The 16,136-nt window shown below is 39.3% G+C and overlaps 1 protein-coding gene across 1 annotated transcript in view; it reads left to right on the forward strand.

Annotated features, from left to right (window-relative positions):
• The first annotated feature begins 598 nt into the window (after positions 1 to 598).
• The window catches only part of cbln4 (cerebellin 4 precursor), a 140,922-nt gene continuing 125,384 nt past the window's right edge, over positions 599 to 16,136 (forward strand). Inside the window, exons 1-2 of the mRNA XM_060835895.1 lie at positions 599 to 877; positions 2,338 to 2,454. Coding sequence (XP_060691878.1) covers positions 599 to 877; positions 2,338 to 2,454 — 396 coding nt within the window. The remainder of the gene's footprint in view (positions 878 to 2,337; positions 2,455 to 16,136) is intronic.

Consider the following 16,136-nt stretch of genomic DNA (forward strand, 5'->3'; position numbering starts at 1 on the left):
AAAGATCATTTACATTCAGGCAGAATTTTTAACAAGGTAAAGCAGAGCGTTCATTTGCAGTACTCTTCCCAGGCTTTCAAAGTGCAGTCGGTGAGTGACACAAAACCGGAGGGACTGTCTCTGACACACAGATCAGACAAGGGAGCTCGGAACCTCGTGAGCAGGACCAGGAGTGAACCTCTGGAATAAATAGATCGCCTGAAAACCCCATCCAGACGAACTGATATGGCAGCGTCAAATAATGTTTTGTTTGGCTGTGGTCTTCTCCATCAATAATTCACACCGGGATTTATAGATCAAGAAGGGTTTGTTTTTTGTGTGTGTGTGTCACACATTCCGGGGAGAGAGGTTTGCAAGGGACGGGGGGACTTTCAGGTGCAGTGCAATGTTTCCTGGAGGGGGTTCTGCCGAATTCGTACTGGGATAGCCAGGTGTAGAGCAGGTTAGGAGGAGTAGCTTTCGTTCGTCCAGCTGAAATCTAGGAAGAGGGAAAGGAGGAAGACACGAGAGTTCGGCTGGAGTGGAGAGAGAGAGAGAAGCAGGCTTGTTTCTGGTTGCTCGGTGTTGCAGCGAGGGCTGGTGGTGGCTGCAGTCGACAATGGTGCTGTCCATGGTGCTGACGGCGCTGGCTGGACTGGCGCTGACCACGGTGCCGGTGCTGACACAGAATGACACGGAGCCCATCGTCCTGGAGGGGAAGTGCCTGGTGGTGTGTGACTCCAATCCGACGGGAGACTCCAAGGGCTCATCCTCCTCCTCCCCGCTTGGGATCTCGGTCCGCGCCGCTAACTCCAAGGTGGCTTTCTCCACTGTGAGGAGCACCAACCATGAGCCATCGGAGATGAGCAACAAAACTCGGATCATTTACTTTGATCAGGTAATCTCGGAGAATTGGAAACAAGAACAGCCAGTGTGAGATCTCACTTCCAAAGCCAGCGCTTAAATCAAGGACTGGCTGAAAGATGGCCAGATGTGAGTCAGTGTTAACCCTAACGTGGAAATGCAATGACATTGTTTTTAAAAATGGCTAAATGTTCAGTCAGTGTGTCACTCCATAAATCGATTTATTTGCGTGTCTATCTGAAACTAGGAGAAAGTGAGGACTGCAGATGCTGGAGATCAGAGCTGAAAAAATGTGTTGCTGGAAAAGCGCAGCAGGTCAGGCAGCATCCAAGGAGCAGGAGAGTCGACGTTTCGGGCATAAGCCCTTCCTGAAGAAGGGGTTATGCCCGAAACGTCGATTCTCCTGCTCCTTGGATGCTGCCTGACCTATCTGAAACTAGACCCGTATTATAAAACAAGGAGGATTGACAGTGTAGAGTGGTGCAACAAGTGTTAATGGGCAAAGAGGGAATCTCAGTTGAATAGAACTAGCTTGTATTACTGACTCTAAATGTACTAGAATGTAGCAATAAACATTTTGATGAAATGACATTGAATTAATTCAGGATTAATTGTAAACGAGAAGAAAAGGAACGGATGCGTTCAGAATGTATAATTACATAATTATTGCCAATAAATAGGAGTGGAATCATAGCCGCTGGCTCTCAATAAAACTAAAAGAAGCTAAATATAAAATAATTCATTCAAATTGTACATTATCTGCGCTTTAACATTCATAGGATCCAGTAAGTGAGAGATATTACAGTCATGAACTCAGTTTGATAATGTCGCGCAGTTTCGATTTTAAAACTGCCCGTGAGGGATATATATTTCAGTAGATAAATAAAGTTGCTGGAGAGAAGCGGATTATGATTCAGGTTTCAGATAATAGGATCTTACTTCGGAAAAGTTAGCCAAATGTGCATTTTCTAAAGTTGCATAGGGAATCACAGGCAAACATTAGTTTCCCTCTCATTAGTTAAAATGTCTCAGGGTTATTGTTACCGGATTGTGACAGAATGCGTTGCAACTACTAGAGGGGGAAACTAACAGCCTCAATCAGACCAACTCCAATATTGCTTTCCCCACAGAAATTATCATTTAAAAAATCTCAACTTTTCTTGATTTATTTTCAAATAGTCGCCTTCTTCAGTGTGTTATTAAAAATGGCCAGTAATTGTGAGTTGTGACTTCCTTAGTATCACTCGACATGTTCAGCCCACCTTAAAAGTTGAATTAACACAGCTGCCATCTATACCAGCTGCCAGATTCACATGGAGTAATGATCAGAAAGAGGGCATTTTATTCTACATATTTTCAGTTTGGATTCGCGTCAGCTGCATATAATATCTCCTATGATTTGCCAATGTCTGTGAATGCAATGATTTCTCCTCCAGGCTGACAATACAGACTGATCAAATTATCCCCCCCTCTCTCTCTCTTTCTTTATTGCAGATCTTAGTAAATGTGGGCAATTGCTTTACCCTGGAGTCGGTCTTTGTTGCCCCAAGAAAAGGCATTTACAGTTTCAACTTTCATGTTATCAAGGTGTACCAGAGTCAAACTATTCAGGTTTGTATGTGAGTGTTTATAGCTATTGAAATTCCCATTGCAGCAATGTGGTCACTTAACCCTATCCAACGCTATCCAAGTACAAGCAGGATGATGTGTAATCCTGTAAACATGACAAGGACTTTTACACATGGAAACTCATGACTTTGTACAGGTATTTTCTTGGGACAAATCTGCCACACAATCACTGAGAGATATGACATCATTGCATTGTTTCTCTACATTGATTGTGATACCATTAGTGATGCAATTTAAAAAAAAATTGAAATTAAATTTGTTATTTTCAACCTCAAATAAAAAGAAATAACTTCAAAAGCCATAATTGGCACTTTGCATTTGCTTTGAGAACTAACTCTTGCACTGGATAAGGAAACTGTGTCGAGATAAGCTAAAGGAAAATTCACTGCTCAGAGTACATCTGATTACAGATACAATGTGAGAGAGGAGACCCAGATCTCTCTTGCTATAGAAAATTTATAAGAAGCTTTTCAGTCAGCTGCAGTTCTTTTAACGTAATGGCTTCTACCCTGCAGCACCATCTAACTCCAGCATTCAGTTCATCAGCTAACACTGATCTTAAGGCTGGACTTTAGAAATTTGTCAGTTTGAAATGCACCAAGTGAAGTATTCCATTGATGTTTGTAATGAGACTTATTCAAACCCTCCATTTGAAGTCTGTTTATTTATGATTTTTTTTGTAAATATTTGGTATGTATTGTGATCAGGAATATCATTGCTGTAGGGCAGTTCACTTACTGTCATCATCAAATATTCAGGTATAGTTAGTGAATTTCATATCCATTTCTCTTGGATGAATCCCAAAAATATTAACAACACTTTTCCCTTTACCACAGCATAAATTAAGTTTCCATTTTACAGAGTCTACCAATTTAAAACCATTCATAACAGAATCTGAATTGTTTAGATCTTTGAAATCTAGATGGATGAAGTCATGTCTTCCAATAATATGGTAAAAGAAATAAGAAGGACAAAAGATATTGAAGTCAATGGTGTGAATAAATGGGATGGGAATTATCAGACTAGCAGAGTTTACAGTGTTGTAGAAGGCTAGGCTATTGGAGGATTTAAACAACATTGCTGTGTCCTTAAATGTTTTATCTTGTCTTACCAATGTTACTGTTCAATGCACACATTTGGAATTAACTTCAATATCCTTTGTCAATGCCACACATCCACCCACAAATAGCTGCTATGCTCTGTTAACAGATCAATTTTGGTTTCCCAAATGCATTTCCCTCCACAACAGTTTTTCATTGGTGAATAAGGACCATGCTATTCATGACCATATTGTGAATTACTATATTGCTAATCATTGTATAACCTACATATTTTACATTCTATGCAGTTTGACTTTGAATTGAATTAAAAAAAAACTAGAGAGGTGTATATATGTACAGCTCATTCAATCCTGTTAGGTTCCCATCAGAAGATGGGAAATGAGAGTTGTGCAACATCATTGAGAACCTTTAATTGTATTCAAATATATGTGAGACATTTTTGCAATTCCAAGTCTTAGTTGGCACCAAAGCTTAGTTAAATGACCAAATTTTTGATCACAAGTTTGATATCTCCTTGGTTTGGCATCAAAAACCTTTTTATTGTTAAAGCTTTTCCAAACACACTATGTTCAAAGTGTCATGCAAATTCATATTATTGTCAAACATAAAAACCATGTTCCAGACCAAAAGCTACTCATGGACAGTACCATAAGAAATATAATAATTGTTTAAAAATTAGAAAGAAAACTTAATATTTCAGTCTTGAGAAATTGAAGCAGTTGAATGTCAACTTTTTATAGTTCATGGAAGTAATCAATAGTGAATGTCACAACAAGTTTGATAGAGGGAGCAGTGAAGAAAATTCAGCTAGACTGGTTTTTTAAATTTTAGTTTAGCATTATTGTCACAGGAATCATAATCAACTATTACATGCTGCATTAACTCCATAACATCATCAGTAGCACCAGCACTATGTTTTTATTATGTACAGATGTTGTCTCTTTGTTATCTGTAAGTTCTCGCAAGGTTTGTAGCTCAGGTTGAGGTTTAGGATATAGGTTTGCTTGCTGAGCTATAGGTTTGATATCCAGACATTTCATTACCTGGCTAGGTGACATCATCAGTGGTGACCTCCCAGTGAAGCGAAGCTGTTGTCTCCTGCTTTCTATTTATATCTTTCTCCTGGATGGGGTTCCTGGGGTTTGTGATGATGTCATTTCCTGTTCATTTTCTGAGGGGTTGATAGATGGCATCTAGATCTATGTGTTTGTTTAAGGCAGGCCAGAGAATTCTTAGAGGCCTGGCACTCCAACCACGCCATAAGCAAACACATCTAGATGCCATCTATCAACTCCTCAGAAAACAAACAGGAAATGACATCACCACAAACCCCAGGAACCCCATCCAGGAGAAAGATATAAATAGAAAGCAGGAGACAACAGCTTCGCTTCACTTGGAGATTGTCACTGATGATGTTACCTAGCCAGGTAATGAAACATCTGGATGTCAAACCTACAGCTCAGCGAGCAAACCTACACCCTATAATCTGTAAGTTGTTTTGATTTGTTGTCATCTGCACTTGCTTTCTTAAAGTAGTATTTTCTGATGCTCTCAGCTCTTTTATAATTCTGAAATGGAAAGAGTAATATTGATCTGATTCTGACCCACAGCATAAACATGCTTTGTGAAGGACAATTGAATCTTATACTTTTTTCAATTTAAAATCTGGGCAATATTAGACTTCATTTCAATTGCATTATATTTTGCTTTGTTTTTCCAATGGTACATTGCTAAATTTTCTTATTTTTATTGACACTGTCCTCAGTTTGGGATATTCTTCCATTTCTTCTCAGTCAGTCATCCTATTTGTTTTTTTGTTCAATCTCTCTTCATTGCCTCATAATTTCATTTCCATGTGAATATCTTCATTCTTAGCAAATCTTCCCCTCCCTTTTCACATTCAGCACTTTCCTGATATTATTTCTGCTTCTTGTGTATGATGCACCACATCATCTGGTAATAATGTTACCTCTATTTCCTCAGTGCATTGCAGATTTTCCTTCATTCTTGCTGAATTTTCTTCACTGCTTTTTCTGTCAGTCTTAATGTGACCTACATCATTTGCTACAATCACAGTGCAAGGGACCTGGGTTCATTTTGAGTTTTGGAGAGATTGTCTGTGCGGAGTTTGCACATTCTCCCTGTGTCTCCGTGCATTCCCTCTGGGGGCTCTGGTTTCCTTTCAAAGTCTGAAGATGTGCAGGTTTGGTGAATTGGCAATAGGAAATGCAAGGTTCAGGGATGCAGTAGGGAATGGGTCAGGCTAAGGTACTCTTCTGAGGGTTGGTGTGGACTAGATGGATTGAATGGCTTGCTTCCACATTGTAGGGATTCTATGATTCTATGATTGACTGCATCACCATGAATCACAAAACAACTATGTTTGTTTCTCAGGACTACAAAACTAAGTTTTGCTTCATTTTTTTAAGCAATTCTCACATTTTCTGTGGTATTTTTCCCTGAGTAGTCTATGGTCTGGGACATGGTTATCACCTTTGACAACAATAACATTAATTTGCATGACAGTTTTAATATAGAACTCTTGTAAAAGCTTTATCAATAAAAATGTTTTTGATGTCAAGCCAAAGAAATTATCAAGCTTATAATTGAAAGCTTGGTCAATGAACTAAGTTTTAAGGATCAACTTAATTTGAGAAAAAGGAGTGAAAAGTGAAAAGTTGAAAGAGGGCATTCCAGAGCTTGGGGCCAAAATAGCTTAAATATGGCCACCAATGGCAAAGCAATTAAAATTGGAAATACACAACAGTCTGGATTTAACAAGTGCTGTGATGTACTAGACTTGGATGTCTGAAGAGGGTCGTAAAGGAAGGGAAGGGTGAGTTCATGAAGGGCTCTGAAAAGGAGAATGAGAAGGCATGGCTGTGATAATTAAGGGATGAGTTAGGATCTAAAGATGTGCAGCTTGGGTGAATTGGCCATTCTAAATTGCCCATTGTGTTCAGATATATATAGGTTAGATGCATTAGTTAGGGGAAATGTGGGGTAGTAGGGTAGCGGAATGGGTCTGGGTGGATTACTCTTTGGAGGTTGGTATAGACTTGATGGGCCAAATGGCCTGTTTCCATATAGTCGGGATTCTATGATTCTACGATATATTTGAGTGCGTGTAGGAGAGACATAAATTATCAGTGGTGGTCAGCATCAGTCTGATGGTGGTTGGGAGTCTGGTGATGGTAAAGGGTTTTGAATTCTTATGGTGGTGCAGGTGGTGTTGACGGAAGAGGAGTTTACAGATGATAGCATTGAGGTAGGGGGCATGTGGTGTTAAGTTTTAATGTTTATATTGCTAGAATAAAGACTATCATTGGGATGCAGCCTGTATCCCATAAATGTTGAAATTCCAGGTTGATGGACAACACAAATAATTTTGTTGCATAGAAATCATTGTCTCAGATATTATACTTCCTTGTATGGAGTGATATTCAGTTTTATGAGGAAAACCAGAAACATTTGATTGGGCTGGAAATGCAAGTAGCATTCTCTGAGTAGATTCATTGTTTTTCCTCCAGGTTCCAATTATCCCAACCCCGAACCGTTTGCCTTTCGTGACCTAATGCAATATCTTGTGAGGTAATTAGTTTGTACTCTTGCACCCACTGGTTCACAAGCTGTTTTGAAGTCATTAAAATAGAAATAAAAGAGATCTAAAAATGATATAGAATGTCTATTAAAATAAAGGCATGATCAGAATATTTTAAAATGACCACATTCCCTCCTGCAATTAAGAGGCATTTGGATGGATATATGAATAGGAAGGGTTTGGATGGATATGGGCCGGGTGCTGGCAAGTGGGACTAGATTGGGTTGGGATATCTGGTCTGCATGGACGGGTTAGACCGAAGGGTCTGTTTCCATGCTGTACATCTCTATGACTCTATGACTCTAGGAGTGCCTACCCCTCTGTCCCCAACTCTGTTGAAATCAGAAGTGAGTAGACTGTTTACATTTTTATTTTGAATTCCCACTGCTAACTTGATTCAAAGTTGTCCATTTTGTCAATGAAAATTCATGTCAAACATCTCAATCTTCCTAATATTTACCTCATGAGAGGCACGTTGGGAGTGGAAAGGTGATTCAGTGGTTATCAGTAGCTAGTGTCAAGGACCCAGGTTCAATTCCACCCTTCAGCGACTGTCTGTGTGGAGTTTGCCCATTCTCTGTATGTTTGCTGCAGGTGCTGCAGTTTCCTTCTGCAGTCCAAAGATGTACAGGTTAGTTAATTTAGCCAGGCTAATTTGCCCACAGTATCCAGGGATATGCAGGCCAGGTGGGTTACCCATAGGAATTGCAGGGTTACAGGGATGGGATGGGATGGGTCTGATTGGGATGCTCTGCGGAAGGTCAGTATGGACTCGATGTGCTGAATGGCCTGCTTCCACACAATGGAGATTCTTTGCATTCTATGATCTGGAAAATGGTTGTGATGTTAATACAAAGCCTGGAGATCACTGCAGTGAAGATTGGGAGAAATAGATGACAGACTGAGGATCTGGTATCTTGTCTTGTACATTCTCATCCAGTATAAAAGTTGACTACAATCTTGATCCCACTCCTGCTCTGCACCCATCCATCTTTGTAAAAAAATCAGCTGCTTACTTTATTTCTTTCCTTACTTTATGGTAGTGACCATATTTTCAAAGTATATCATTGGCAACATAACACTTTGGGATAATGTGAAATATGAATCACACTATATAAAAGTGGATCTTTTACTTTTCATTTTAATTTATTATTCAATCAATAAATATTGATTAATGAGTACGTTAAATGTATTCTTTGCAGATGATTACATTAATAAATATTTATGAAATGAAATTTAAAGATTGAAAGAAAATAAAGGCTTGAGAATCATATTCTAAAAAAAGAAATCAATTATAGCGATAATGTTTTATTGATATGGGGAGATGCCAGAAATCCATGAGAGTTTGCTCAGGATCTCTGAGGTGCTTCAGGGGAGAGTTAGAGTTAACATGTGGCACGATGATCCTGGAGGCTCAATCTTAGAAAAGATAAACTGCAAAAGACTTTCTATAAATTTATTGCAGAGAGGAATATCACTTAGTTGTAGTAGTCAGAATTCTTGGCGTTTTGTTTTGTAGAGACAACAGGACTGGGACTAAGAGTTACTCTGCGTTATTGCAAGCATGGAGAAAGAGGTCAAATTCCATGCTGACCAGCCACAAAAATAAATGTGTTGGGGAGAAATAATTTTCTGAGAAGGCATCCTTCTTTGTGTTGAATAGTATTTGGTCTTATAAGGAAACTAATGCTGAATTGGGTTGAAATTGATTTGAGGAGCATATTCCAAGTAAATTCATCCTATAAGCACTTGCCTTCAACCATCCTGACTCCCTTTATTTTGCCTTTCATTGCTTAACATGTTGATCCATGTATTGTCAGTTAATAGTGGTGAAGACAATATTCTCAATTCTTGGATTACACGAGTGAGACCACATATTCACCAGGGCTCTTTTGTATTCTAGATTCCTTCCAGGCCTGCTATTTGTTGTGCATTTGGTCAGAATGATTTTTGCTTTAGATTGCTTGCAGTAATGCCCAGTAAATTAATCGTTATCTCTGGGAGACTTCATGGCAATCTGAGAAGGCCAATAGTTGTAATGTGAGAACATGGGTGTGTTTTTTTTTCATGTCCATGGCATAAGGGCATGGCTGACCAGGCCAGCAATCATTGCTTATTCCTAATGACACCAGAGAAGCTGGTGGTAGGCTGCGTTCTTGAATTGCTGCAGTGCTTATAGGGTAGGAACATCCAAAATACAGTTAGGAAAGGTGTTACTGGAATTTAATCCAGTAACATTGATGAAATGCCGGAATGGTTCCATGTTAGCACTATGGGTGACTTGGAGGGAAAACTACTGCTGATGGTGTTCCCATTTGTCTGCTACCATTATCCTTCCAGGTGATAAAAGTCATACGTTTCTGTGCTGTCATAGCATTGTCGAGTCATAGAGTCATTCAGCATGGAGGAAGACTCTTAAGTCCAACCAGTTCATGCCGAACACAATCCCAAACTAAACTAGCCCCACCTGCCTGCTTCTGGCCCATATCCCTCCAAACCTTTTCTATTCATGTATCTATCCAAATGTCTGGTAACTTGTTGTAATTGTACCCACATCCACCACTTCCTCAGGAAGTTCATTCCACATGTGAACCATCCTGTATGTGAAAGAAATTGCTTCTTATGGCTTTTTAAACCTCTCTTCTCTCACCTTAAAAAGTGCCCACTCACCTTGAAATCCCCCACCCTAAGGAAAAGACAGCTACCATTAACTCAATCTATACCTCTCATTATTTTATGAACTTCTATTAGATTTCATCTCAACCTTCTACATCCCACTGAAAAAGTCCCAGTTTATCCAGCCTTTTTTCATAATTCCAACCTTCCATACCCAGCAACATCCTAATAAATCTCTTCTGCATCCCCTCCTGCATAATAATATCCTTCCTATAACTGGGTGACCAAAACTGGAGACAGTATTCCAGAATAGGCCTCATCAATGCTCTGTAAAACCTTAACATGACTTCCCAACAGCTATACTCAAACGGCTGAGCAATGAAAGCAAGTGTGCCAAACACTGTTTCAACCATTCTGTCTCGATATACGCAAACCTGAAAGAATTACATACCTGCAACCCTAGGTCCTCTGTCGAAGGGGTTTAGGTGAGTTACATTTAGATGGTACACAGTGATGCCACTGTGTATTTGTAGTGAACATTGAATATGCTGGATGAAATTTCAGTTACATGCGCTGCTTTGTCCTGGATGATGTCAAGCATCTTGAGTGCTTTTAGAACTGAACTCACCCAGGCAAGTGTCGAATATTACATCTTATTCCTGCCTTGTGCTCTGTAGGCTTTGATTGATCACTCTGTGCAGAATTCTTAGCCTTAGACCTGCTCTTTTGTAACTATGTATATGGTTCGTCCAGTTCAGTTTTTGGATAAAGGTTACCAACCAGAATGTTGATAGTGGGGACAGTCAGTGTTGGTAATGCTATTGAATGTCAAGGGGAATTGGTTGGATTCTCTTTCATTGGACGTGGTCACCACCTGGCACTTGCAAGGCATAAATGTTATTTGCCATTTGTTGGTCTAAGCTGAATGTGTAAAGGTTTTGCTGTATATTGATACAGATTGCATTCATATCTGGAGAGACATGAAATATATTGGACACCATGCAATTATTAGTATATGTTCCCATTTCTGACCTGACAATGAAAAGAAGGCCATTGATGAAGCAGCAGAAGATGGTTGGGCACAGGCACTATTCCAAGGAACTGCAGCAGAGATGTCCTGGGATTGAGTTAATTGACCTCCAACAGGCTTTTCCTTTTGTTCTAGGTATGACTTCAAACAATGGAATGTTTTCCCCAATTCACATTCACTTCAGTTTTGCCAGGGATCCTTGACAAATATTTGTTCAACTCTTATCCTGATCTCACCTCACTTCCTGAGTTCAGATCTTTTGTTCATGTTTGGAACAAAGTGTAATGGAATTAGGAGCTGATTTACCCTAGCAAAATCTAAACTGGGCATCAGTGAGCAGATCATTGGTCAGTCACTGCCTAACTGCTAGTGACTCCTTTCAACACTTTAAGGATGATTGAGAGTAGCCTCAGGGGTTAGTAATTGACCAGGTTGGATTTGTTCTGCTTTTTAGGGCAGGACACACCTGGGTAGTTTTGTACATTGTCAAGTAAATGCCATTGTTCTGGATACTAGCTGAGAACTGCTTGCCAAAATGTAAATTCAGATGTGTCCCTTTAAGATCATAAAATATAATACTGTCAACTGAGGTCTAACAGGATTTACAAATTCTGAGGAAGGGTCACATGACCCAAAATGTTAACTGTGATTTCTCTGCACATTTGCTGGCAGACCTATTGAGCTTTTCCAGCAATTTCTGTGTTTGTTAAGATTTATTGCTATTTGATATAAATGGACATGAATATTTATAGCTTTAAATTTGATCTGTATTTATATATTCCATGTTTTAAGAAGGGAAATCATTTGTTCTGTTTGATTTCTGTATGTGGTCCCAAATGGTCTAGAAAGTTGTTCCCATGCATTTAAGTGAGGCCTTTAAATATCCTTAAGATGAATAGCTCAGTGTTGTGGAAAACAAAGAGTAAAAGAGAGAAAAATTAATGTGCCTTTATTTAACAACAACTTTTTCGCTGACCTAATGAGCTAGAAATAGAGAAAAAGCTATTTTAAAAAGTCAAAACTAATCAGAAGATCAGTGAGTGGACAGGTCTTCTTCACAGAGAAACACATCATTCAGAGAGGAAATGGCCTATAAAATCAGACATGCAGTTTAATGGTCTCTAAAACAGACATGACAGAAGCAAAGGAAACCTGAGTAGCTTGGAAGTTAGTGAGAGAAAATGATCCAGACATAGAAGGCATTGGGTGTCAGAGAGGAAACACCCAATAAGGCTGTTGAATGTATTAGTTTAAGGAATTGACATGAAGGAGTGAATGAGCTGTGTTACCAGTTTGTTTTAGGGTTTCATGAAGAGACATTAAATAAATAAGATAGCATAGAATGGTTCCAAATGATTGTTAGAAATAAATCACTACAGCATTGTCAACTGGGCAAGAATATTTCAACTGAAAACAGAATGACTGTGCACTGATGTTTCAGAATCTATAAGGTTGTGGTTGAGTAAAGAAGGGTTAATTTTTTATTGTTGATATATTACAGTTTCACATAATATTTTTATAATGAAGATGTTTTGTGAATGAGCACTTTAACAACAAGTGGCAAACAAATTATGGTCATCAAGTCAGGTTTCACTCTTTGACCTTACTTGTTCAGTATTAGCAATAGCTGAGATCAAAACAACTAAAAATCTTAAGTTTATTTTGCAATATAATGTGTAACATTTGAATGGTGTTAGCTGCACATTATATGCATGCCACCTCCGAATTGTCATTTGTGTCACTCTACTGGTGAAGGCAACCTGACAGAAATAGTTCAGGTGTCATTAAGCTTTACAAGAATAGAGCCGTATTGATATTCTGAGCACCAGTAAAGATGCCTGAACACATCGCCCAAGTTAGGGGCTGGAACATTGTAGCAACAACTATGGAATACAATGGGGGAAGAAGACATGGGAAGAGTCCATTGCAGAAGAAAGGATGCAAATCTTCAGATTCTTAGAAGATGCATTTTTATTGATGATCAATTCCATTTAAGGTCAATTGTTCAGATTGCTAAATTTCAGTGACTATGGTAGATCTCACACCACTACCTTTTTCAAAAGACTTCTAAGCATGTTCCAGGCAAACAATATTTCAGACAATTAAGTAGCCTTTATGGTAGCCAAGTGATCAAATACTTCTCTCTGTCTTTAACAAAATTATTCTTTAGCTTAACATTGTGGATTTCTTTGTAAAATTAAATTCTATTTATTTGTGAAAGAGTCATGGAGTTATATGGCATAGAAACAGGCCCTTTGGTCTACCATGTCTATGCTGACCAACAGACACCAAACCACACTAATCCCATTTACCTGCACTTGGTCCGTAGCCTATATCCTGGCATTTTAAGTGCTCGTCCAGATGCTTCTTAAATATTGGGAGAGTATTTGCCTCCACCACCCTCTCAAAAGCAGCATGCTCCAGATTTCTATCACCAACTTGACAGAAAAGCTATTTCTCAGATCTCCACTAAACCACCTACACTTTACCATATACTAAGGCCACTAGTCTTATGCAAGTCTGCCATGAGGAGAAACATTCTCATGATCTACTCTGTCTATGCCTCTCAACATTTTGTATATCTCAAAATATGTCCCCCCTCAGCTTCCTCTGCTCCAGGGAAAACAAACTCAACCTATCCAGTCTCTCCTCATAACTGAGACTTCTTGTCCCAGGAAACATCCTGGTGAATCTCCTCTGCCCTCTCTCCAATCCTTCTGATAGTATAGCAACCAGATTTCACAAAGTATTTGGTCAGTAGCTTAGCTAATGTTGCATAACAGTGTAACAAGACTTTCTTGCTTCTATATTCAATACCCCAGCTAATGAAGGCAAGCATTCTGCACATCTTCTTCACCACCCTGCCTACCTATGCTGATACTTTCAGGTGAATATGGCAATGTACACCAACCTATTCCTGCTATTTATTTTTGTTAAATGCATGTAATTAAACAATTATTTATGACTTCCAACAAAAAAAAAGCAAATTCAGTCTCCCAAATGCTGTTATAAATCTCAGAATTGCATTATAAAACTGCATTAAACGTCTTGAGGCACTTCCGAGCCCTAACGTTATTCTGTTATGGCATAAATACAATTATTGTTACATATCGATAACTTTATTCACACACCATGAGTAAAATCATGGGATATCTATTAGTAGTTACAAAAGACTGAGTATATTCTGCTGAAATTTCCTCAGCAGGCAAACCAATAAAATTTGGTGCTAACAAAGATCACGGCTTGGAAAATAATGGGCCTTCAGATTTTATCATCCCATTCATTTAAATCAATAAATGGAGATCCAAAGCCCAGTCTGTAATTTTGCAAATATTGCTGGTTATTAATACTGCTCCTCACCAGGGACGTCTGTTTGGTAAATTTGCTCTCTTATGTATTTTTAGTTGACTTGAGGATTCCTTTAGTTTGACAGTTAAATTCCCAATTGTCAAGTAAAAGCCTTGTCACCAACAATGTGGTATTTTGCATAATTTGAAAGTGATATTGCCTGAGAAATATAAGTAAAGTACTGCTGATACTGGGGATCTGAAATATAATAAATGCTAAAGAAACTCAACAGATCTGGTAGCATCTGTGGAATGAGTAACAAAGTTAATGTTTTGATCCCAGCTTCAAGAAGAGTCATTTGGGACTCAAAATGTTAATCCTGATTCTCCCTTCACAACTGGGTCAGAACTGCTGTGTCTGACCAGTACTTTTTGCAAGGTTTGTGAAGGTTTTGTAGCTCAGGTTGAGGTTTAGGGTGTAGGTTTGCTCAATGAGCTATAGGTTTGATATCCAGACGTTTCATTACCTGGCTTGGTAGCATCATCAGTGGCGACCCCCAAGTGAAGCGAAGCTGTTGTCTCCTGCTTTCTATTTATATCTTTCTCCTGGAATGGGTTCCTGGGGTTTGTGGTGATGTCATTTCCTGTTCATTTTCTGAGCGGTTGATAGATGGTATCTAGATCTATGTGTTTGTTTATGGAGTTGTGGTTGGAGTGCCAGGCCTCTAGAAATTCTCTGGCATGTCTTTGCTTAGCCTGTCCCAGGATAGATGTGTTGACCCAGTCAAAATGGTGTTTTTTTTCATCCGTGTGTAGGGCTACGAGGGAGAGAGGGTGTGTAGGGCTACCAACCATCAAACCAAAAATCTGGGTCCGCTAGGTAGATGACACCTTTGTCATCACAAAATGAAACAAGATAGAAGAGACATTTAACATCATCAACAACACCTCCACAGGCATAAAGTTCACCAAGGAGGAAGTAACTGACAACAAACTCGCGTTCCTGGACATCACAGTCGAAAGAAAGGACAACGGAGGACTACAAGTCTGCGTATACAGAAAACCGACAAACATTGACCAAATACTTAACTACACCAGCAACCATCCCAACACACACAAACGAAGCTGTATCAGAACACTATTCTAACGAGCCATTACACACTGCAGCACAGACGAACTTCGGAAAACAGAGGACAACCACCTATACAACGTATTCAAGAAGAAAGGATACTTAAAAAATGCAGTCCACAGATTCCTCAAGAACAAACCACGACAAGCAGACCAAACACATCCAGAAACCCTAACCACCTTACCATACATCAAAGAAGGTTCAGAAATGACAGCCAGACTACTAAGACCCCTCGGAATCCTAGTAGCACACAAACCCACCAACACACTCAAACAAAAACTAACAAACGTAAAAGACCCAGTACAACCCATGGACAAAACCAACGTCATCTACAAAATTCCATGCAAGGACTGCCACAAACACTATGTAGGACAAACAGGAAGAAAGTTAGCCATCAGGATACACGAACACCAGCTAACCACAAAAAGACACGACCCTCTCTCCCTCGTAGCCCTACACACGGATGAAAAACACTACCATTTTGACTAGGACAACACATCTATCCTGGGACAGGCTAAGCAAAGACATGCCAGAGAATTCTTAGAGGCCTGGCACTCCAACCGCAATGCCATAAACAAACACATAGATCTAGATGCCATCTAGCAACCCCTCAGAAAATGAATAGGAAATGGCATCACCACAAACCCCAGGAACCCCATCCAGGAGAAAGATATAAATAGAAAGCAGGAGACAACAGCTTCACATCACTTGGAGGTCACCACTGATGATGTTACCTAGCCAGGTAATGAAACGTTTGGATATCAAACCTACAGCTCAGCGAGCAAACCTACATCCTGACCAGTACTTTCTGACACAAGGAGGAAAACCTGGCAAATTTCAAATTTACTGCACCTTGTGTACATAGCTTCTGTCTTACAAGTCGTAAAATCCTGATAAAACCATTTTAATGAACCATAATTATAATTGCATAAGATTAAAT

The sequence above is a fragment of the Hemiscyllium ocellatum genome, chromosome 15 (assembly GCF_020745735.1).
Source record: "Hemiscyllium ocellatum isolate sHemOce1 chromosome 15, sHemOce1.pat.X.cur, whole genome shotgun sequence".
NCBI classification, from domain to species: domain Eukaryota; kingdom Metazoa; phylum Chordata; class Chondrichthyes; order Orectolobiformes; family Hemiscylliidae; genus Hemiscyllium; species Hemiscyllium ocellatum.